At 38.9% G+C, this 16,607-nt stretch overlaps 1 protein-coding gene across 2 annotated transcripts; it reads left to right on the forward strand.

The window, feature by feature from the left end:
- Positions 1-925: 925 nt before the first annotated feature.
- Positions 926-16,535, forward strand: serpine3 (serpin peptidase inhibitor, clade E (nexin, plasminogen activator inhibitor type 1), member 3). 2 transcript variants are annotated; one of them, XM_041807337.1, is made up of 9 exons: positions 926-1,289; positions 5,696-6,030; positions 10,840-11,082; positions 13,449-13,688; positions 14,563-14,761; positions 14,853-14,953; positions 15,044-15,130; positions 15,235-15,318; positions 16,321-16,535. In XM_041807337.1, the coding sequence occupies exons 2-9, from the start codon at positions 5,766-5,768 to the stop codon at positions 16,371-16,373; spliced, it is 1,272 nt and encodes a 423-aa protein (XP_041663271.1). In that variant the 5' UTR covers positions 926-1,289; positions 5,696-5,765; the 3' UTR covers positions 16,374-16,535. The 2 variants fall into 2 exon arrangements, with proteins under 2 accessions (XP_041663271.1, XP_041663273.1); XM_041807339.1 differs by having other exon boundaries at positions 10,840-11,073.
- Positions 16,536-16,607: the final 72 nt, after the last annotated feature.

The following is a 16,607-nucleotide window of genomic DNA, read 5'->3' on the forward strand; positions in this document are numbered from 1 at the left end:
TTACATAGCTACATTGGCTCATGTACTAAGGTCAATAACATAGCTAGAGTAAAACCAAAGTGAACCACTGTTCATGTAACTACCTCTAAAACAGGTCTATACATAATTTAATCCTTGATTAGATCTCTGACCTTCATCTCTGTTTAATTTCTGAAATGTTTCTTAGTGTGTAATGTTTGCGATGTGGTTTACAACTGCCAGATTTCATTTATGAAAGAAGTGGAATTTGAAAAACCTTCTAAAATGTAATGACACATTACATCCCTCTGCTCTGACATAGGCGTAATCCAACAGCAGTGATCTGCAACCACTCAAGTTTATTTAGAAATAAATGTTGCAATCTTGACCTTAGATGGAACAAAACATATATATCAAAGAGACAAATTTAAAAAGCACTTCATTAAAGAAGCTTTGAAAGGACATGCATGCAGTAATTTCCTCTTACTCTGTTTCCTGACATTTGGTTGTTTTCTGAACGTGAAAAACGCACCCATTATCATGAGTAAACCAGCTTTTTAATAAACAGCGAAACAACTAAACTGTTCCTGTTGTCATGGCAAAACAATGTACCATAAAATGTAAAGATGAAAGACCCCACTGGGCTTTAGTAAATCAGAGATTTTTTGCAGCAGTTTTTCCCAAGAGCACATTCGATACACACTTAAAACAGCTCTGCGACCAACTATGGGTCACGACCCACTGGCTGAGAACCACTACAATTTTGAGAATGAAGATAGACTGAGACTTGGTGCCAAATTTATATGAGACATTCATATTTTTTTAAATTTGTTAAAAAACATATGATAAGGTAGGCTATATTTACGTATTTTTATCCTGGTGCTTTTGTGTTTATTATTAGTCCCCAACATTTTCCGTGAACGTGCACACATGAGTGACGTGTTGTGCGCGCGTGTGATTGTGTTTTTTTTCCCTCCCTCTGCCCGGTTTGGGATTTGCTGCTCGGAGACATGCCTCCCTCTGCCTGGCTCCTTATAGCCCCGGGGAGGCAGGAGTCCCGGACGAGTGGTACGGACATCGCCGACGGAGACCGCAAACACGGCGCGGAGCGTTTAAACACGGTCTTATGACTACAGACTGCTTCAGGTCAGACGAGCGGAGGAGCGGAGCACAGAGCAGAGACAGCCCGGGACGGGGGAGGACTCAGGCAGAGACAGGGACTGAGAACCGGGGACACTCAGGACACAGCTGTCTGCTCGGGCTGAATGTTTGGAGACAGACGAGGAAGAGGACAGCTGGAGATACACGGAGACTACAACACCTGTCAGCAGGTAGGACACTGCTGCACCTGGCTCTAATTAAGCTAGCTCATGCTAAGGTCAAAGGTCGTTGTCGGACTTGGCAATATATCCTTTTTTAAAGATACAATAGGTCTTCTATTTGAAACAGGCTACACAACTGCTGTCTAAATTACCAACATATTTACGCTGTGCAACTTGGGCAGTGCTCTCTCTTTTGGTTAGACTATGAAAATCATCAAGTATCATTTTTTTAATGAAATGATGGAGGCTTTATCATTTTAAATGAAATGGGAGGAATATTTAGGAGTGAGGAAAACTTTCACAACTTCAATAAATGGGAAAGTTGCCAACGTTATGTGTAATTTTGACATTGTGCATGAGTTTGCCAGCAATTTTGATTAAAAAAAATAGGGATTATTTTACATCCAAAATTTGGTGTCTAGGGCTTAGGATTCTCAACATTGTTGTTGTTGGGTTTTTTTTTAATTTATTTTGGGGATTTTTGACCTACTAGAGGGATAGGACAGTGGATAGAGGCAGAAACAGGGATGAGAGAGCAGGGAATGACATGTGGAGAAAGAGCCACATGCTAGCCTGGACTTGAACATGGCTGGTACATGAGGCGACCTAATCACTTGGTCGATTGCGCCCTATGATACCAGATTTTTTGGGCATTTTCTCTTATTCTGATATTTGCAAAAATTGCCGGCAAACTCCTCCAAAACTTCCAATATTTGAATTACATCATAGCTGCTGTCTAACAGCAGCAACAGTTCCCACTCTTTTTGATAAAATCTTGGAGATTTTGACTATTAAAAAGAATATATTAGCCAACATTTAGTATCAGGGACTAGAGATGCATAATACTGAACTTTTGCTGATTTTTGTTATGCCAATATTTACAACTTAATTTTCAGCGGATATCAATAACAATGGTAAAACATAGATAAAGTTCAGGTGTTGTTTTAAATTACACTTTGACCACTGATAAATCAGCTGTAAATATCAGCAGAAATGTTCATTTTTAATCTGCTGATACAGATGATTAATTTCGTAAGCTAATATCTGCAGGTTGCAATATGGTGCCAACAATATCATGCATCACTAATTAGGATTTCTTTTTCATTGTGGAGGAATCAAGCAGTTGTGAATTATTTTTTTCATCAAATCAAAACTTGTTAATCTGGTATTCTGACAACAATGTAGAGCTGAACAACCTGGGAAAATAATTGCGATTTGTGTTTGCGATGTTGTATGTAAAATCTCAAGAAAAACATAAATTAAGATGCAGGTTTTTTTTTTCAGACTATTATTTTCAGAATATTGTAACAAACACAATATTTGGAGGATTAAACAAAGGCTGAAAATATATTTAATTTTGATTATGATTTTTTATGAGAGGGAATGGTCTCAACTTTGATAACACAAACATGCAAAGACAAGAAAAGTAGGATTTTTTTGCCAATCATTGCAGAAAAAGTTGACACTTCAGTGTTTGCATGTGTAAACCATAATATATCTACCTCAAAAACTGTGTTAAACTGATATTTTGAAAATTTCAAGTCAAAGAAATATTGCACCTTCTAAATTGCAGTAGGTCATATCGCGATTTAATCCAAATTTCAGTTAATAGCCCAGCCCCACACCCATTTACTATTTCTTCTCATAAAAATATTCAGATTCATATTGTGTATATAAAATATAAAATATTGAGATGTGATTTTTGATCCATATTTTCTAGGCCTTGTCTGCAGCATTCATTAGGATTCTCTGTTTAAGTAAGGTAGGCTGCTAAGAGTTAGTTATTTCTGCCTCTTTATGTCTTGAAATAAGATGTTTAATGTGGTTTGTCTAGAAAATTTTGTTTATGAGTATTAGGCTAAATGATATAAGAACACTAGTTAGACATGTGTGGGACAAGATAAAGATTAATCTTTCTGTGTAAACATGGGGCAGTAAAAAAAGAAAACATCTCAAAAGTACAGTTTGAGCAAAAAAATTAGGCTGAAGTAAGACGTAGATGTGGTGAGTAGGCTGCCTGAGGTCACCATTGGGCAGGAATAAGTATTAACACAACCCTGGTCGTGCTCCGGGTGTCCTTGTATATTACTAGAGGCATAGTAAAATATCGAAAAAATTAATAAAGTCCACTCCTGTAGGGTGGAGCAAGGGGTGGACGTGGCCAGTAAGCATGGCTTAGTGTACCGACCGAGTGGGAAGTAGGGTTGCCGTGAGCCCCAGGTTGAGCTGTGGATGTCCCAAGGGCCCTAAAATTGCTGGCAGTCTCTAGGCCTATCACCAGGGGTGAAAAAGCTCAGACTAAAGAGATGCTGTCAGGTATGACCTTTGCTGCTGAGTGACACACGTGTGTCGACATGTGTCAAACTTGACTCTGGCCTCCCCTCCCCCCTCTCCAGTCCCGGGATGAATCCTTAGCACCCTACATGTCTTAAACTTATGCACATGACTGTGTGTCAATGATCTTTGATAACAGAATTGTTTTTTACAAAACTAAGAAGTCCAGTGTTTTCATGGCTTTGCATCCTGAATGTTAAAATGCACTGGACATTTTTTTGTCCTTGTGCTTATCAGTGTCTCTTCTGTCTCATGGACCAATCAAAATTAAGAGAGGGCTGATATCAGCTTTGTCAGCATCAATGGTGGAGGAAATACTGAACTGACTAGTCTTTTTGAGGGTGTAAATTCCCAGTCTCCAGCTGCTAGGACAGGATTCTTTCATGATTCCCCATTAGATAATAGAAAGTATTTTCTTTGTATTTTATTGACATGTTCAGTGTCTTGTAATGAAATGTAGTAACTAATGTAGACAGTGTTTTAATTTTTCTGCTGCTTACCCTGTACTTCTGCACACAAGGATGATGGTTGTGATACGTTACCTCATCAATAATACACCTTTATACATGCAGCTCACCTGCACATATCGAGGGAAACGTTTCAAAAGGCGACGTTTGTTATTTTAGCGACTTTGTGAAACATCCTGCTGATGAATACTGTTAAAGGAGCAGCAACAAAAAACATACTGGCACAGAATAAGGCAGAGTGGGATGACCACTGCTACATTAACCTCCTACAACCCTGAATGTACATATGAAAACATTACATTTTGGCATATTAATGATTTTTGCTATTAAGACTTCTGAGAAAATTATCTAGAATGTCAGCTGAAGTTTGAGTAATTTGTTTGAAATGTTGGGAAAATTTGCTTTAAAACCTTCAGAAATTTTCATGGATTTGTTTGTATATTTTGGGTAATAAGTTTATATATTTTCAAGTATTTTCATGGACATTTTAGGGTTATGTTTGTATATTTTTCAAAAAGTTTTATTGTATTTTTTGGGGGAGTTGCTTTGGAAAATTTTGAGGAATTTCCTTGGAAATTTGGTAAAATATATTTTAATTTTAGGGAATTTGATTTGAAGTTTTTCTGGGGAATATTCATAAAATTTGTAGGTAATTTTATGTAAATTTGGGGAATTTATATGTAATTTTTTTGTTGTTGGACTGGGAATTCTTTGAGGGTGGGTATTAAAATTGTCAAAGAATTCCCATACTCCTGAGGACATTTGTTTGGATGTTTAGGGGAATTGTCCGTCATTTTCATGGAATCTGGGTGCATGTTTTTGTGAATTGTATGGATTGTATGAGGATTTTTTGGGGCCCTGGTTTTGGAATGTTTGAGCTGTTTGAGTCACCTTCACTGAAGCGTTTTGAGAATATTTGAAGATCGTTTGGGGCATTTTTTTAAATTTGAGATTTTAAATAAATTTAAGAACATTCACAGAAGTTTTAGGTAAATTCTTTGAAATTTTTTGACATTGTTTTGGACTTTCAAAGGAAAATTTTCAAGAAACTTACAGTGAAAATTTTCTTCATGCTTGGCCTTAACAAGTCATCGTGGTCCATCATCAGCAAGAAAAATGACTACGTCTTTCAATGGCTGACACCATTTATTACTGAGGAGAGACTCCCAACAACTTAATAACTGGCCAAAACACCTCCTCAAAAACCTCTCCAGTGCAGAGACAGGAACTTCAAGGGACTTGTCGACATCATTTTGAGGAAAAAAGAAACAAAAAACAAAAACTACTTCCTGTTCAGAGACAAGGCTGAGCTTTAAAGCTTATCAGGCCCTACTGATATCAAATAAAGGAGAAACCAAAAGTTGATTCCTAACAAAAGCTCAGATCTCAGGAGGTTAAATAAAATGCATCATGCCAGATTAGATGATTTATGACGGTAAAGAACACCTAGACTGGCAGATTTTTAAAATAAAAACTCATAAAAAGTGTTACTTTATTAATAAAAATGCTCATTTTGTCTTCTTATTGGTACAAAATCCACTGAAAATGAGTAGTTTCCTGTTTGCTGACCTCACTGACCTCAGTGAATTCCCTTTCTTTCTTTTGGGCTTACAGGATTTAGTTTTTTGGGCCAACCGTTGCACCCAGAGGATACATTTTCTTCCTCTCCTGCAGCTCTGAGGTCATGTGTCGCCTGCCCGTGGCTTCACTCCTCGTTTGCTTCTGGTTGGTGGAGAGGAGCCAGTGTGACGGCAGCTTTCAGGACAGTATGGGAGAACTGCACACCCGCTTTGCTGTCAGCCTCTACCACACTCTCACTGAGACAGAGAACAACTCCAACCTGATCGTGTCACCAGTCAGCGTGTCTTTGTCTCTGGGGCTGCTGCAGCTAGGGGCTAAGGGCAACACGCTGGCTCAGCTGGAGGGAACGCTAGGATACAACGTGAACGGTAGGATTCATCCCAAATTTTCCTTTGTGTTTATTTATTTAGCTTTAAGTGCTCGTCATGTTGTGAGGGGGTTTGCTGGTGGCCCTCAGTGCGGTTGGTACCAGGTGGTGGGGAGCGGTGCTGCAGCTGCTTCGGGCCCTGCAGAGCACAGTGGTGTCTGGAGCCATAATACCTGCCTCCACACCAACTCTAATCTCATTAACCACTCCTGCAGCTCGGCCTTGGGGTCGACAGGTCACTGTGTTTCATTACAAACAAAAAGAGAGAGCAAGCTGCTGTTGGTTTCATAATGTTACCTCAAATGTCAGTCAGAGAGGGGGACTGGTCACATGAAAAGATCGAGACTCACCTGAAAGCGATTTACATCACCAACAAAAAAAAAAACAGTCATGTTTTTACTAACCCAGCGTTCATGTGGACCTACAGCTATTAATTGCATAGATAATGGTGGGATTGCTCCTTAAAATGTCAGGTGCCTGAGTTTAAGTTCGATCCTTTCCTGCATATCATTCCTCACTCTCCAAATTTCCTACACGTTCTTCCTTTCAAATAAAGCCACAAATCCCCAAAAATAAATGTTTAAAATGTCAGGCTTCTCTACACTTAAAATGAAAGGTTTGGACTAATTGTTTTGTCTCATGAACAATCCAAAACTTAATGAGTAGAGTTACACCGATTTGGAAATTTGAGGCCAATACAATACCAATGATTTTTTTGTCACTTTTTTTGGGTGTAAATCACCCAAAGTGCTGCTATTTTCTTTAATTTGACCACAAATTCTGATTGGATTTCCCCTTCTTCTACCTAATGAAAAGGCATGCATGATGGATATTGTACAACAGATGAAAATCTGCTACTGACATCTGATTATGTCACATTATTATCTCATGTCTGTCAACAGACATGTGTCTTATAATGTCTTATCTAAACTAGGGATGCACTGATACATTGGTTCAGCATTGCTCTTGGCAAAATATCAGACAGTCATCTGCATCTTGGCAAATAATATAACATGAACAGATATCAGTAGTAGACTTTAATTTTTTGTGAAGTACTAATTTAACGCTGGTATGTACAAATGATTACTAATTTAGAGAATAGTTATTTTTAGCAGACTAAAGAAGCAACCTGTTGGACATACTGATCTTTTTTTTTGGTCAAGCATGACAGGAAATGTTGACATTTTGGGAGTATCACATTAAAAAAGCATTGGTGTTGGTATTGGTAATCAGCTAAGTCATTATTTCAATATCTGTATCACTTTTGCTCCCAGTTTTCACAATAGTTGCATCTCTAAGCATTGAGAGATGAGTTTGCTTGAATCTGCAATTTTAAAATACAGTAGAGTTGATATTAGAGCCTGACCGATATGGGATTTTTGGGGCTGATGCCGACACCCATACTGGGGGCTATATTTTGCCGATATTTTGGCCAATATATGAAATAAGAACATTGATTTACACAGGATACTGTACATGAACACAAATGTGGACATGGGAATAACCAGTTGCATTTATCTTTGTTTATTTCACAAAGATGCAACTTAGACGATGTTAAAACGCTGTATAACATTCTTGTATTGTCCACTGTGGCTGTGGACAATATTAGACAGGAAAATGATAAATGGAGAGCCATATTTACATGGTTGTGGCAAATATGCACATAGAATATGTTTACAATGTGTTTCTTGATAACCCTGAGGAAGGCCACAAGCTTAAATGCGCCTGTTTTATAAAGTTGTTCTCTAAAGATCTACTGTTAGTGAAACTTTCTGTCCACACTGGTAGAATATGTCACAGGAAAGATAAACACTGTATGAATGCTTTTCTGGTTTTTGCTTTTCAAAGTAAAAGCCCAGTTTAGCATTTCTATAGAGAAACTCTGTTCACTTGTACAGAATGCTTTTATTTTGAATAGTTCCCGACACACTTCCTCTATATGCTGAATCAAGTTGCTTTGAGAGCAGGGAGATGCGGCTGACATGCAGAAAACTCGCACCCTGTGTGAAAGCCGCACCAGCAGGAACTGGAGCTCACATGCGCGGCACACACAAGCAGCAAAACACAATCCCAGTCTGAAACGAGCGTTTGTCCTCTACTCTGCTGCAGTCAGACTGCACAAGGACGGGGCTGTCTGTGAGTGCTTAGAGACGGGGAGAGGCCCACGGCAGCAGCGCTGCTCACTGAGAAGAGCAACAATGATATGTGCTTTCACGTCAATGTCTCCAAAACTCTCCAGTAGCACCAGAAAAAGTCGCTAGATTTGTCGCTAGTCGCTTTTTTGAAAAAGAGTCGCTAGAGGGGTCTGAAAACTCGCTAAATATCGCGACAGAGTCGTTGAGTTGGCAACACTGAGTGAGGGAGAGCTGCTGCTGCACTCTGCGTCTGAGGGGGAGGGGCCAGGCTCAGGCTGAGTTCAGCATGGAGACACACAGAGCGACAGGAGCAGAGACATTCCCGGCACAGCAAAAAAGTTAATATATCGGCTACATATTGGCCGATGTTGATTAATCTGTGAAACGCTATAATTGGCCTGATTAATCAGCCCACCGATAAATCAGTTGGGCTCTAGTTGATATGCTTATAGAATATTTTTAAAACAAATTTTGTTTGCATTGTGTAAAACATCACACACATCACTGAGTGGAAGATATCATCAAACATGATATTGATGGTTATGAATGTATATGCCTCTTTCCACATTCAGTATTTTCTCCTCATTGTTATTACTTTTATTACCGCTTCCCTCATTATTTAACTATTTTGTTTTATTGTAATCCATGTCTCCTAAATTTGATATTAACCCTTTTTTGGTGTTGGGCTAACAATGATGCTGTTAACAGATAGCAACATTCTGCAAACCTCTGTATCTTTCTATTTTTAAGCTTCTGTGCCAATCCTAGCCAAGGCCGTAGACCGTAGGTTTTCAGATTGTCCACCTGCACATCTGTATCCTTGCAAAGCAGAAGGATTGATCAGATTCCATGCCTGTCATCAGGCAAGTCCATCTCACAAAGCTCCAAGACTCCCAGTTTGATTGTACTGGGAGAGAGTAGCAAAGGCTGACACACATGTAGTGATTAGCTCAGATGTAGCTATAGTATAGTGACAGTTTAATCAGAACTGGACCACATTTCTTCATTAAATAAAGAGCAACGAACCACACTGACAGCTTAACATGACAGAAAAGATCATTTCACTCTTCTACCAACCAGCTAGTTTACAGTATATACAGTGGCTGCTAATGGAGTGATTAGCGCTGATACAGCTCTGATGTAGCTTTAATGTAGTGTTAGTTTTACCAGAACTGGACCAACTTTCTTTACTAAAATGAGAGTAGAGAGCCACACTGAAAGCTTCTCTTGGCAGAGAAGATGTTTTTTGCACTTCTCCTGAGCGGCTTTGGCATGAGTTTTATCCACCAACAAGCTCCGCCATCCATAAACTACAGGTTAAAACCAGAGCTGTGCATACCTGACTTGCTTATTTTGTCTTGTCACTCTGATTGGCCTGTGACAAATGTGACAGACAGAAGGTTTCCCATGCAGTGGATCTATGAAACAGTTAGGTCAGGTTATTACATCTGTTCATTTGTGTCATTCTTGTTAATGTTTATCTCAAAATGCTTGAGGGATTTTCTTCAAACATGCAAAAATGTTAACTCATGGCTCTAGGATGAAATGCTTTGATTTCAAGGGTCAAAGGTCAAGGTCATTTAGCCTCATGTTCAGCCTAGCCTTTGGCTAGATTTGAACCTAGGATGCATGCATGAAGGACAACAGCCGCTGTACGTAACTCATGTGAACAAAACTGATGGGCTACTGTTGAGTGGTGACCCAACAATATCACATTTAAGAAGCTGAATTTAACAAATAGTGACCAAATGAAATGCATTCGTCATATTTGTCTGCATTTCTTTTTGTGAATTGACTGATTAACAAATCCCTTTATTATTTGAGCTCAAAAATCATGTGTTCACATGTTAGTAAAAAAGTGCTGTTCTGTTGTTGTGCAGTTCAGCGCTGCTGTCTGGGAAAAATGCCATCTTTTTTGTAGAAATCGTACTGTGACTCAGTGATCCTGGCCCTGATTTAACTACTGAGTTTTTACAAGCTCTTCTTTTTAAACAGAATATTTATGTTTATTATAAGATCAGTAAAACTGGCACAAGTGTGCAGGAAAATGTGTTGGTGCAAAGACTGATTTAAGCTGATCATATTTGCCCAGAAAATCAGTGCATATATGGTTTTTTTAAAGAAGGAAAGAGAAATCTCAAGCACAGGAGCGACTCAGCTATAACTGACTGTTTCTACCTGCTCATATAAGCCTCAGTGTAGTCAGGAGAGAATCTGAGTCAACTTCAATGTGGATCATTTATAGTGAAACTGAAAAGTTCCCTGTGGATTGAAGCGCTCAGCAGACTGAAAGAAGCGCTTAGGCAAAGTTGAATTAAATCAAATCAGTGTTTGTTTGCTCTCTGTCCTGTAGGAATATGTTACAAATGTTGTTGATTTGCTGCTGAAACAAGCCAGAAGCTGCTGAAATGAATTAAATCAATATTCCTTTATTGGCTAGATGTTTTACAAACCAAAAGGTTTTCAAAGTTTACTTTGCTGACAGTGCTGATTAGGAGGAATCAAAGTTGATGATGGACACAGATACAGTTTACTGAAGTGGTTTACAGCTCTGTGGAGCATTTACTACTCTTTTTTGCCTGTTTTAGGACTTGAAACCTCCAGTTTTCAGACTCTAACAGTTTGTAACACAGCATTTTGTTCTGACATCTCCTCTGTGTTTTTCTATCATGCAGACGCCCAGGTACATGACTTCCTGATGCACTCGCAGATTGATGAGAGTAACAACAGCCAGGGGATGTGGCTGCAGCAAACCTGCACGTTATTTGTTCAGAGCGGCATCCAGCTCCTCACACAGTTCACACAACACGCAGCAGCCTGGGCCAACACCACAGTGGTCCGAGCCAACTTCAGCCAGCCAAACAACACAGTACAACGCAGCCAGCCGGAGAGAGTGGGGCACAACCACGGTGAGCAAGGTGGTTTTATAAACTACTCATTACTCAAAAGGATGACATAAGAGTGATAAGGAAGAGTTTCTTTTTGTAAACAAACATAAATATCATCAGCTCTGAGTGGTTTTGCAAGCAAAGTAATGGTTGAATTTGAAATGTGATTGTGAGAATGTAAAGATAAGCCAACTGGACAGAGTGAATCTGTGTTATTCTTAAAGTGTCTTCAAAGGTATTAAATCATGGCCCTTACTTTCTAGGGAGCATGAGAAAGATGTCCCCTTTGAGTGACTTAAAAACTGAATTATCTTTAACTATAGTGACCTATATTAATGTTTTTGTTCCTAGTTATAACTAGGATTAAATTAATCAGAGTTGTGGTGCAATGAGACACATAAGGACAAATTGCATTAACCTGCAGACTCCAGAGTGCATGTGAAATTAATGGAGATATATAGTCAAGTTATCTAGAGGCTACTTTAGAAAAAGAGCAGATCTATATTGTACTCTTTGTTAGACATTCTACAAAGATCCAACTCTAATTAATTAGGGATATACAATATCTGCATAGTATCAATATCGGTAAATAATAGCTTAAAAAGTTGATTTTCTGTATTGTTTGATATATCAGCCGTTAGCAGTATATGTATATGTATAATACTGCCTCACCTCAAGCATACTTTTTATTTAACCTTTATTTAACAAGGAAAAGCTCATTGAGATTAAATATCTCTTTTTCAAGAGTGTCCTGGCCAAGAAAAACAGCAGCACATATAACAAAATTACAGACAAACTAAGAGCAGTCATATACAGCAGACGTATTACAAGATACATAGACAAAATATATTTAAAGGCACAAGAAAACAGATTTCAGCAGCAAATGTTTACCAAAATAGACCACATATATACTTTAATCAAAACATCTGCAGCCAGATGCATCTGCCTCCAAGTCATTTAGCTTTAAAGCATCCAATGAGAGCAGATCATGCAGTTTCATGTCTTTTTGCAGGCCATTCCAGGCAGGAGCAGCAAACCTAAATGTTATTTTTCCAAGTTTTGTTCTGACCCTTGGGACGGGCAGCAAGAAAAAACCTAGAAAAGATCCTGCTCTGTACATAGCTCTGCTTTTAAGCAAAGCTTACATCGTACATCACTTGTCCAACAGAATGATGCAGCACTTGGTTGGTAGAGATGGCCATCACGCCCTGCCTTTTTCTATATGTTTCATCTTTCGGGTCCTTCAGTAGTAATCATCAGCAGTACATTGTGGACAGATGCTCAAATAACATCAACATTTTGAAATGTTTCACCCACCAATCTGTAATTATAGCAGGTAGACTGCGTGTTTGAAGGTTAGTTGTTGTGAGGTAGTATCAGACTCATCCTTGAGTAAAGTAGCACAGGATGATAAAGGCTGCAAGAGGCTGCTGAAAAATGTTGAAATGATGACATGAAGCTTAGTTTTTAATGCAAGACCTCGACTGGTGTATTTAAGGGATGGTGGATGTCCGTGTGATGGTGACTTTATCCGAGTTTCAAAAAAAGAAAGTTGTAGGATATATAGTTGGGTGGCCCACTTAAGTATCATCGCTGTGTGGGAAACATTGGTATTGGTAAAAGCATTGGCATGAATAAGTTTAGAAATATAGGTACTGCATATCCCTTTTTATGAGCAGTTAACAGATGCACTCATTTTTGTATTACTTAAAAACTTAAAATAGCCCTTAATCATGGCTAACATTCATATACTTCCAAGTCATATCTCTCAGTTAGGATCTTGGTTCCCAACCTGGGTTACATGATCCCCTTAAGGGAGGGGGTGCAGCAGAGATTTCAGGGTTAGCCAGTAGCTCCCTGCTATGAGGCTGTTAAAGTACAATTTGCATATAAAATCATGATAAAACATATAAAGTTCATACTAAGGTCTTTTGGTATAATATTTGTGTTTGGTGCCATTTGTTTGGATTAAAACAAAAGTTTAAATTTATGTTATTTTTTTGGACTGCGATGTATCAGTTTTTCTTTCTTGCGTCAGTCCTGGGGGGCTTAAATTAGATACAAGTGTGGGGGGACAGCTGAAAGAAAAAGGCTGGGAATCACTGAGTTAGGAACCTTCTCAAGTAAAAAGGACTATTTGAACAGACCTCTGCTATTTATTTTGTGACTCTGACAGGGTAGAATTGAAACTCCCAGCTACGTTGTTTGGGAGACAGTGAAAATTGTCCCTACCTAACAGTCGAAGCCAAACCCTGTATCTTCTGTATTTACAGTAGTTCACCTTGTGTTCAGTGAACTATTTAGTCTTTCATCCAGAGGTTGCTGACTTCTAATAGCTGAGTAGTAGAATACATCTCCTTTACATTAAACTCTGCCCTCTTCTTATTGCCTCTCAGATGAGATGATCCTCCAGTCAGGGAGCAGCAGCGGGGAGCTGTCGGGGTCTGGAGAACCCCAGGTGGAGGCACTGTGGTGGGGTCACCGGCTGCAGATGGCGCTGGTCAACAAGGTGTCGTTCAGGGGCGTCTGGCAGAAACAGTTCCTATTCACCAACACCCAGAACCTTCCCTTTATCCTGTCTGATGGGACCGCCATCAAGGTGCCCATGATGTATCAGGCAACAGAGGTCAGCTTTGGTAAGAGACAATATCCATACCTCTATTCATTACTGAAAAAAAACTAACAAATCAAAACAGAGAGGGAGGTTTGTTTGATTCAAATAAAAAGATATCAGTATGCTTCATTACCACAAGCAAAGAACTCTAAGGCGCCTAATATTGGGTCGTTTATTGTTATTAGTTACTTACAATTGCCTGCGAACTCCAACACATTGCCAAACTATTTAAGCAATTCAAACAGTTTCTACTCCTCTGCTCTCTGTCTGTTTGTAATGTACACAAATGAACATTTGCATCTTTATGGGATGTTAAAAGAACTTGACTGATGCCAGTATTTGCTTGCCTTTGAATTTAAATGGACCACTGTGGCTCTTCCTCGAAATAGCTTGTGGTTAAAGGCATGATACTGAGATGTGAATACTTTTATGAGTGTTAGTTTATTTGGATAATATCAGCTATTAAGATAACATATGGTATAAAAAGTTAGAAAACTAAAGGATCCACTAATAAGGAACAAGTTTGTATCTAATTGTGTGCAACTTTGTCAAGTTTTACATGTGCAGTGTGATTAATATACAGCTTTTAGTATAAAGAACATAATAAAATGCATTTAGCTATAAAGTTGAATGCACCAAAACACAACAATCTATGCTCATGCACCATAAATCTTTGTAAATTGGTGTATCGTTTAGGTATTTAGAGGACGATTGTCTAGTTGTATGGTATATGAGCACTGATACCACTTTAGGGTAGCAAAAGTTCTTTCAAATCCATCTAGGAACATGTATGCTTGAACTGTTTTTTTAAGTGACCAACTTTTCCAAATTAAGGAGTAAAAAATAAGAAAATTCAGTCAATTGCACTCCTGAATCAGTTTTATTTTCCTCCTCAGGCCAGTTCAGGACAGCGCTAGATCAGCGGTACACTGTTTTAGAGCTGCCGTACCTGGACCGCTCCCTGAGCCTGCAGGTGATCCTTCCCAGCGAGAGGAAGACGCCGCTATCCTCCATAGAGTCACAGCTCACAGCTCGCCACCTGGCCTCCTGGAACACTGGCCTGCGCAGAACCAAGATGGACATTTTCCTCCCCAGGTAGGGACCGTGAAGCCTGTTACACATGATGTGTAAGATCAAACTTTTATCATCTCATACCTAAATCATATTTTCTTTTTGGTGCTCAAAGGTTCAAAATGCAGAACAAGTTCAACCTAAGGTCAGTGCTTCCTGCCATGGGCATCAGCGACGCCTTCAATCCATCAGCAGCAGATTTCACTGGAATATCAGGTAGTGATCTTAATATCTGCCTATTAACTAAAAGCGGTACAGTGATGTCGCAGCTCTTCCTGGTGTCTGATGTTTTGTTTCTTACTGCAGTGGAGGAGAGTCTTTATGTGTCTGATGCTTTCCATGAAGTGAGGATAGAAGTCACTGAAGATGGGACGAAAGCAGCTGCTGCTACAGGTATAAAACACCTTGCATTTTATAATGAAAGACTATATTTACATGCAACACTGAAATGGGATTTTTTAAAACCAGGTTGCTGTAAAATTGTTCTATCATTTCAGCGATGGTGCTACTCAAACGATCCCGTGCTCCAGTGTTCAAAGCGGATCGACCGTTTTTATTTCTCCTACGACAAATTAACACAGGTATGTGTTTTAAAGTGCTTCTTTTTTCCTGTAAATTCTGTGCATTTTTAAAACGTCTCAAACACTCACGGGGTAAAATAAAATGCACATGCATTACTATTGGGCTGAGGACAATGTACAGACTGCACTTTAAAATGTTAGGCTGGATATGTTCTATATTTTTCAATCAATAAAACAAATGTCACAAAAACATTCATTAACTTTTAGGTACAATCTGTATCCAAAGCCTGGCATGTCAAATTATTCCAAATCACATCAATGAACTACTGAGTTATGCAAGATAGCACATACAATGGTCCAGCTAGCTCCTTTTACAGTAGAAAATAGGGAACATAATTATATAGAAAGTAGCAATTACAGCCTCAACTGTTTAATTTATGTGATTTGGTGACCCCTAGTGGCATTAAAAAAACACACTAGCTGTTCACTTGAAGGGCTTTTTAAGAAGAGTGCAAAAATGCTGAACATCTAATTATGCCACAAACTAAACCTCAAGATTTAAGAATAAAAAATGTAATGCTTGTAATCCGTACATCTTCAATGTAGTTATCAGTTGTTTTATATGGAAGCCTTAAGCGCACATGCATCAAAAAGTCCAACTTTTATTTTTAGAGAGGCTATTTTGTATGAATAAATACATGGTATACCTTGAGCTTAGGTGGGCCTCAAGCAAGAAAAGACTGAAAACCACTGCACCAGGCCATATTCATTATTTGCAGAAAAACAGAGCAAAATCATATGAAGGAATTCATGTCCCATGTAGAGCTTCCATATGTCTGAACTGTTTTTGGCTTGAAGATATAAAAGAAAAAAACAGTAGTTATAGTGTTATAAAGAAGTTGTTGTCTCAGCAAAACAACCCGAAATGACTCCTCATCACAGGAAAATGGGGTAAAATAAGATGCATGGATGAACGTAGCCTTAGGGATTCTGCAGTATGCCTCTTCCAATTGAATTAATGTTTCTTTGTAAATACTGACGGCGTCCTGTTCTCCCTTTCAGGTACGATCTTGTTCATGGGCCGAGTGATGAACCCAGCCGACCATTCGTCCTAAGACTCAAACACCCAATCACGCCACACCCACTCCTGCCCCGACCCTTTATTTCACTTCTGGTATTTATTTTGTGGACCAACAGGAGGGTCCGCGGACACTTCAGGAAGAGGGACAATATTTTTGTACATGTCTGTAAATAAAATTTTAATACATGTTTTTAAACTGAGGGTCTGGTTGTTTTTTTTGTTTTTTTTTTAATTTTTGTCAGAAGAAAAATGACCAAAAAAGGAAACG

This window comes from Cheilinus undulatus, linkage group 15, assembly GCF_018320785.1.
Source record: "Cheilinus undulatus linkage group 15, ASM1832078v1, whole genome shotgun sequence".
NCBI lineage: Eukaryota > Metazoa > Chordata > Actinopteri > Labriformes > Labridae > Cheilinus > Cheilinus undulatus.

What these genes read in the sequence shown, in the direction of transcription:
- serpine3 (XM_041807337.1), top strand. Translation starts at nt 5,766, where the DNA reads ATGTGTCGCCTGCCCGTGGCTTCACTCCTCGTTTGCTTCTGGTTGGTG. An exon ending in GGCAACAGAGGTCAGCTTTG is followed by an intron (nt 13,689 to 14,562) that starts GTAAGAGACAAT and finishes TTTCCTCCTCAG; the next exon opens with GCCAGTTCAGGACAGCGCTA. An exon ending in ATGGACATTTTCCTCCCCAG is followed by an intron (nt 14,762 to 14,852) that starts GTAGGGACCGTG and finishes TGGTGCTCAAAG; the next exon opens with GTTCAAAATGCAGAACAAGT.